This window comes from Wyeomyia smithii, chromosome 3 (assembly GCF_029784165.1).
Source record: "Wyeomyia smithii strain HCP4-BCI-WySm-NY-G18 chromosome 3, ASM2978416v1, whole genome shotgun sequence".
In the NCBI taxonomy this organism is placed as follows: domain Eukaryota; kingdom Metazoa; phylum Arthropoda; class Insecta; order Diptera; family Culicidae; genus Wyeomyia; species Wyeomyia smithii.
In genome coordinates, this window is record NC_073696.1 from 115,299,174 (window position 1) to 115,305,734 (window position 6,561).

The following is a 6,561-nucleotide window of genomic DNA, read 5'->3' on the forward strand; positions in this document are numbered from 1 at the left end:
TGATTGATTAAACGTCAGATTCAGTGATGCCAGTAGCTATGAAACATTTTCCGGCAGTTGTCACAAAATCAAAATAAGGGATCATTCATATAATACATAACGCGCTCAGGGGTTGGGGAGTATTCAGCGAAGCGTTACTTTGCGTGTGTCAAACGTGTAAAATTGCGTTACGTGGGGGTGGGTGGGTATTGAAAATCGCCAAATTCCGCGTTATGTAATATTTGAATGGTTCCTAAGTAAATACACAATAAAAAGTTTTATATCGGGATATAATATTAATCAGGACTACTTCGTGATTAGGGCGAATCTTACAATGACTACAAAACTCAAAAGAGACAAACAAAGTTTTCAATCGAAAATTCAAATCCTATATAACGGTGGAACAATATATTTATCAACCAAATACTCTAATGAAAGAAAAATTGCTCTAGCTTTGTATATGGTAAACCTAAAACTTGAATTAGTCCTGTACGCCGCCACACCGCGCCGCCGCCGCCGACACTTTTACGTACGCCGCCGCCGCCGATGATTTTGAGTCGGCGCGCCGCCGAAGAAATTTTTATCGCGCCGATAGTCATTTCTTTGCCGGTTGTTAAATTGTTTGTCTATTTGATTTCTAACCATTCTTATTTCTTCTTTTAACATTCTGTCAACCCGGAGGAACATATTTTTTTTATTTATGTTAAAATAAAAAACCGAACATAAGAGTGTACTCACATACATAAGACATACGTAACACTCAGGAAGAAATCTTCCAAAAAAGTTGGTACAAAATGAACTACTCGAAAGTACCAACCTCTGTGAAAAAAAACCTCTGTTTGAGTAGTTTATGGAGGTTGTGTACCTGCGCAGCCCTGCATTTGTCTCGTTCCCATTCGAAAAATGCAGCATTAATTTTGTAAACAACTTTTTGACAGTTTCTTAAGGGATTTTGTTATGGGCTCGAGTAGAGCCGCGATGAAGAAAATTCATTCCGTTTATTTTCGTCGAGCAGTTCAAACTGGTGTTGGTACCGGGTGATGTGGGGCAAAGAGTACCAAAATAAATACTCGCCAGTGTTACGTATGTCTAAGTATGTGGTATACTCATTCTACGCAATATTTTAGAATTGGAAATTAGCCGGTAAGCCGGTAAACGCCGCCGCCGCCGCCGCTGACAAATACCAACGGCGTCACGCCGGCGCGTCGATCGCCGCCGAGATAAAATGCTTTCTACGCCGCCGCCGCCGAAGATATGGTCGGCGCACAAGTCTAACTTGAATTTCAGTGGCTTCATGCCTTGTTCAGACTACGCCGGATATCACCTGATATCGCCAGATGATATCGGATATCACCTCGAGCGTTCACACCTCAGTGAGCTGATATGATTTGACATATGCTTTGGTAATTGGAAAGAGAAGAAAACAAAAACAGGTCAAAGCTTAAACAAGACAACAAGAGCAATGGGATTAGGATAGAAATGTCAGCGAGCTCGCACCAACGCGACCTCTCATATGCAATTGTCAACATGTGCTGGTGAAAATAGCAAAAATATTTCCTTCCTTTTTTCTCGCATGCAACGCGAATTTCGAAATTTGTAGGGTTGCGTCAAAAGTCTTTCGGCCGTGTTGCCAACTGCTCGAATTGTGGTTATTATTGGTTTTCGAACATGAAAACCGCGATAGCATGTAGCCGAAGTGATATCCGTTGACAGCTCGATTGTATGGGATATCAGGTAATAGAGATAAGTGACTTTTCACCTACGCACACTAATGAACGTGTAAACTCATGTAAAGTTGCTTTTGTTTCCTCCAAACTGTAAATCATCGCATCTCGTTGCTCCGACTTTTTATCACTTTTTACCACTTTTGGTCGATAATGTTCAGCAGCTTCCCCCGATTCATGATCACGAATTAAAAACTCATTCAGAAACGAGTTTAGAGCTTATAATAAGTATTCAACTGAATATTTGTCCAGCTGCCAAAAACATAGCATAGCAAACAAAAAGGCGATTTGTAAATACTTTCCTCAACTAGGTGCACTAATACATTCCTACGTAAAAAGGTCTATATGGATGGTGATATGGCCTCGATAGCACGAATCGCCTGATATCAGGTGATATGCGGTGTAGTGTGAACGGGGTATTACATTGTATTATGTATTAAGTTGTCGACTAGCGACATTCGATTTTACTCTCATACCATACATTATACTTAACGTCGGAAGTAGTAGTATCCGCGTTTAGGGCACAACTAACAAAATGTAAACAAATCGTTTTATTACACCATTGGTTTCGAAAAGACTCACACAATTGGGTCCTAAAGTTTTAAACGGTTTTCTGGTTTTTATATATCAGCTGAAAGAGTGCATTTTTCTGAGCGAAACGTGATTTTTAAAAAATGTTTATCGTTTTCCTTTGATTTTTAAATGAAGAATAAAAAATCTGCTCAAAATGCCTTAAATGACAGTTCTCTCATATACCGTACATGGGCGAAACGTCAACTAAGACCTGTCGAGCAGTTTTTAATTCTTCATTTAAAAATCGAAAGAAAACGATAATCATTTTTTGAAAATCACGTTTTGCTCAGAAAACGTGGCTTTTTCAAATGATGTATAAAAACTGGTAAAGCTTTAGGACCCAATTCATGGCAAGAATTCTTTCTTTTGTATTGCATGACTATTTGGACTTCTGTGATAACTATTAATTGCCCCATTTCTTATTTCGCTCTATCAAATTGACACCTCAGTAGCGCAGTGGCAGTTTTTTTTGGGTTCATTGTTTGTTTTGTTTTTCATTTGCAAGTATTAGTATATATTTTTCAGCAGCTTTAGATGAAAATTAGGTTGAATATCAAAACAAAACTAAGTGTTACATGCAAGGATGGAAAAATTCGTATCGCATAACAATTATTCGGGTATCATTTCTGAGCGTGCTATTTATAGGCTTTCAATCCTAGCAAACCATCGCTATTAAAAGTTACACATTCTCAAGCTTGCAAGAGACAACTTAGAGCAAAGAAATATATGCTAGCTTTCTTTGATGATTTTGTTTCAGTATTGCCTGCTTCAGGCGGAGCGAGCAACATATATCGAGTGTTTCGCGAAAGAATCGTAAACGATTGCACTCAAGCGATCGCAATGATTATTTCAAATGTTGGTTGCTTGTAGGCGGAATTCAGCTACTCCACGTCGTGCTTCCACCGTGATATAATGTAGGTACTTGCAAATTTTCAAACAGATATTTCCCAATGATTATCTTTTGCCAGTTGCGCCCTTATCGCAAATCACTCCGGATATGTTTGTCTGCGTAGCGTGAGCGAAATTTTTTCGAGTAGATTTTTTCCCGATTTCGAGCAGATTCTCCGGTTTTGCGAGTAGTTACAGACATTAAAAAAAACATCCGGCATTCCTGCTTTTATTTACATCAGTTCCAGTAGACGCAAAAGGTATTAAAGCAAAACAAAAATTGAAAATTGATTAATGTTTCTAGGAACTAGAATTATTTAGCAGATATGGCACAAAGTAACGACATGCCATCCGCCATGGAGAATACTTACTTTGTACAAGATGATCTGGGTAAGTAAAGCTGTGAAAAATCGGTCGATTTTAAATTACCTAAATAAAAAAATTTCCTCATAGATGGAATCAACTCAGACGATTCAGGTGCTGAACATTTGCTGAAACCGGGTGTTGCTCTAAGGGAACAAGATCGTTTTCTACCTATAGCGAACATCACCAAAATTATGAAAAAAGGAATTCCCTCCAACGGGAAGATAGCAAAGGATGCCCGCGAGTGTGTGCAGGAGTGCGTTTCGGAATTTATTTCTTTCATTACATCAGAAGCGAGCGAAAGGTGCCACATGGAAAAGAGGAAAACAATCAACGGTGAGGACATTCTGTGTGCCATGTATACACTAGGATTCGAACATTATGTTGAACCGTTGAAATTATATCTCTCGAAGTATCGTGATGTAAGTACATATTTTATTTTTGCTACTTTTCGTTCCAAGCTTGTTTTTTATCCTTTTTAATAGAGTCTCAAAACTGAACGATCTAGTCCAGAGCCATCGCCTGACCACGAGCAACAATACGAACCAATTGAGCAAAACTTTAACCGTAAGTTTTAAGACATGTGACATATCACTAGATTAAATAATTGAAAATATGAAAATCAAAACGTTTTATCAATTTTTTCACAACAGCCGTACCAGCCTCGAGCGCTAGAACGAACGTAACTGCAGAAGTCATTTACGAAGGCTCAGATGGCACATACTATCTCAAAGGTGATCCTTTCCATTGATTAGAAAAAAGTGAAAGTATTTTTTAAGCACGACTCGATTGTATAATTGTTTGAAAAATATATTATGCTTTTTCTAGTAAATGTATGCTAAATAATTAAATCCAGTGAAAAAAAACTAATATAGTTTTTCGTTTCGCTCGGGCTAGATTCATTTGCTCTCTTCTCACCCTGCTATTGGATTTGCGTGAATTGTAATGCTGTTTATTTTTTTCTCTATTACTGGTCGATATGTTTTCGGGTTAACGGTTAACTTTTCAAGCTCATCCAGCGCTTCAAAACCATCAATTACTCTGTAAACATTATGGATAAGTGAAAAATGTAACAAATTTTGCATTGCTCTTTTACCTGCCAAAAAGCGTATATTTGAGATCCAGCGCTGGTTGAGCGGCATACGTTATAAAAAATTGACTAGCGTTGGTGTTCGGTCCACTATTAGCCATCGAAATCATTCCCCGCTCGTTATGCTTCAAGCTGTCCTTGAATTCATCCTCAAATTTTCGTCCCCATATCGATTGTCCACCTTTACCTGTGCCAGTAGGATCACCGGTTTGTACAATGAAACCTTTGATGTTCCGGTGAAATATGCTTCCGTTGTAGTAATCACTAGCGCACAATGCTAGGAAGTTCTCGCATGCTTTCGGGCATTCCTCACAGAACAGTTCCAGTTTTATATCGCCCACGTCAGTATGTAGAGTAACGGACTAGTAGTTCGAAAGTTGAAAATAAATTTCGGTTTGATTTTATTTTGCGATATTGCAAACTTGTAATGTGCATAAATTTTATAAATAGATATGTTTGTATTATTGTAAATTGGTCGAAGATTATTGATAGAATTCCTAAATATGAATTCCAAAACAAAAAATAATACCACTTGAATAAAACAAAAATCTCGCCAAACATGTGAAAAGGGCCCATGTGCCATATGTAAACAAGCCAAATTTTCTCGTTTTTTGATCAATACAAGCGAAATCTGCTCTTATCAATAAGATTTGTTGATAAAAGAACTCACTTTTTATCAAAAAATCTTATTTGTACGAGTAGATTAAGCTTGTATTCATTGAAAAACGTGAAATTGTGGCTTGTTTACATATGGCACATGGGCCCTTTTCACATGTTTAGCGAAAAATATTATTGTTGAATATTTTCACCAACACGGTTTGCTCTAGAGGCAGATGCGGATATGAAATCTGCAGCTCCAATAACAGACGATACGGATAATATGAATAACAATGCTATTGATGACAAAGAAAAGTTGGGAAACTTACCATTTTGATGAAGGATAACGAACATAACATTCATAATCGAATACTGCAATAAAACATTTTATTAAATGCCGCTAAATTAGCATTAGTATTAGCATAGTGCTAATGTTCAGACAAAGCTAAGAGCAGAGATGCCAGATGTTTTTGAAAAATGACTGCAACTGCTCGAAAAACCGGGAAAATGTGCTCGAAATCTGGAAAAAATCTATCCGTGATCCGAAAAATATTCGCTCGCGCAGGCAAAAGTCTGTAAAAATCTGCACACATTTCAAGAAAATCTGCGCAAATATAAGGAGATTCTGACAAAAAACTGCAGAAACGTGGAAAAACTGCAAATATCTGCTAATCAATAAATATCTGCACACGGACTCGAAAAATCTGCGTTTTGCAGACAAATCTGCACATTTGGTATAGGGTTGCTGATATTTTATCGATATTTGATATTATCGATATTTGCCCCTCACAATATCGATATTTTTGAACGATATTGGCGCATTTGATATTATCGATATTTCGATATTGCGACTCGATATTGCTGTCCGATACTCTCGGTTGTCATCAGGGGAGTGCTGCCGTCGAAATTTTGCCTACCAATCATAAATTCATCATGGCATCAGAATTAAATTTAAAATGCTTACACGCAATATGAGATATTCATTGAAAGTGCACATTATACTGAAAACAAACGTTAAGGCTTGGTTTCTCCATTGATAAATATATTTATTCGAAAATAGGTCAATAGCAATTAAAGGACGTTTACTCTATTTCAGCTATTTTAGGGCAAATCAACTAAAAAGTATAGGTACCAGAATTGTTGGTACTAAAATCAATAAGTGATAGATGGAAAATGTGAGCAGTTCGACAGAAATATGGTTGCCATATCTCCATTTTTATTGACAGCATGCTTAGAGCGAATTTCCAGAAATTTGGGTGTGGAACTTCTCGGGGCAATAACCATCACATTAAACCAATCAAATGCGATGCCTTGGTGTTGCATTGGGATGGCAGAATCGATGAATTT

The 6,561-nt window shown here is 37.5% G+C and overlaps 2 protein-coding genes across 2 annotated transcripts; one reads left to right on the forward strand and one right to left on the reverse strand.

Moving 5' to 3' along the window:
• The first annotated feature begins 3,380 nt into the window (after nucleotides 1–3,380).
• On the forward strand, nucleotides 3,381–4,359 carry LOC129729350 (uncharacterized). Its single transcript, XM_055687870.1, has 4 exons — nucleotides 3,381–3,554; nucleotides 3,618–3,949; nucleotides 4,013–4,094; nucleotides 4,181–4,359. The coding sequence occupies exons 1-4, from the start codon at nucleotides 3,491–3,493 to the stop codon at nucleotides 4,276–4,278; spliced, it is 576 nt and encodes a 191-aa protein (XP_055543845.1). The 5' UTR covers nucleotides 3,381–3,490; the 3' UTR covers nucleotides 4,279–4,359.
• On the reverse strand, nucleotides 4,144–5,690 carry LOC129729351 (peptidyl-prolyl cis-trans isomerase-like 3). Its single transcript, XM_055687871.1, has 3 exons — nucleotides 5,544–5,690; nucleotides 4,624–4,979; nucleotides 4,144–4,568 (listed from the first exon to the last, which is right to left on the reverse strand). Exons 1-3 carry the CDS (start codon nucleotides 5,571–5,573, stop codon nucleotides 4,442–4,444), a joined length of 513 nt encoding a protein of 170 aa, XP_055543846.1. The 5' UTR covers nucleotides 5,574–5,690; the 3' UTR covers nucleotides 4,144–4,441.
• Between the last annotated feature and the right edge of the window lie 871 nt (nucleotides 5,691–6,561).

Coding starts and splice junctions, on each gene's coding strand:
- LOC129729350 (XM_055687870.1), top strand. CDS start 3,491: ATGGCACAAAGTAACGACATGCCATCCGCCATGGAGAATACTTACTTT. Junction 3,555..3,617: donor CTTTGTACAAGATGATCTGG/GTAAGTAAAGCT, acceptor ATTTCCTCATAG/ATGGAATCAACTCAGACGAT. Junction 3,950..4,012: donor ATCTCTCGAAGTATCGTGAT/GTAAGTACATAT, acceptor CCTTTTTAATAG/AGTCTCAAAACTGAACGATC.
- LOC129729351 (XM_055687871.1), bottom strand. CDS start 5,573: ATGTTATGTTCGTTATCCTTCATCAAAATG. Junction 4,980..5,543: donor CGTTATCCTTCATCAAAATG/GTAAGTTTCCCA, acceptor TCGAACTACTAG/TCCGTTACTCTACATACTGA. Junction 4,569..4,623: donor AAATATACGCTTTTTGGCAG/GTAAAAGAGCAA, acceptor TAATGTTTACAG/AGTAATTGATGGTTTTGAAG.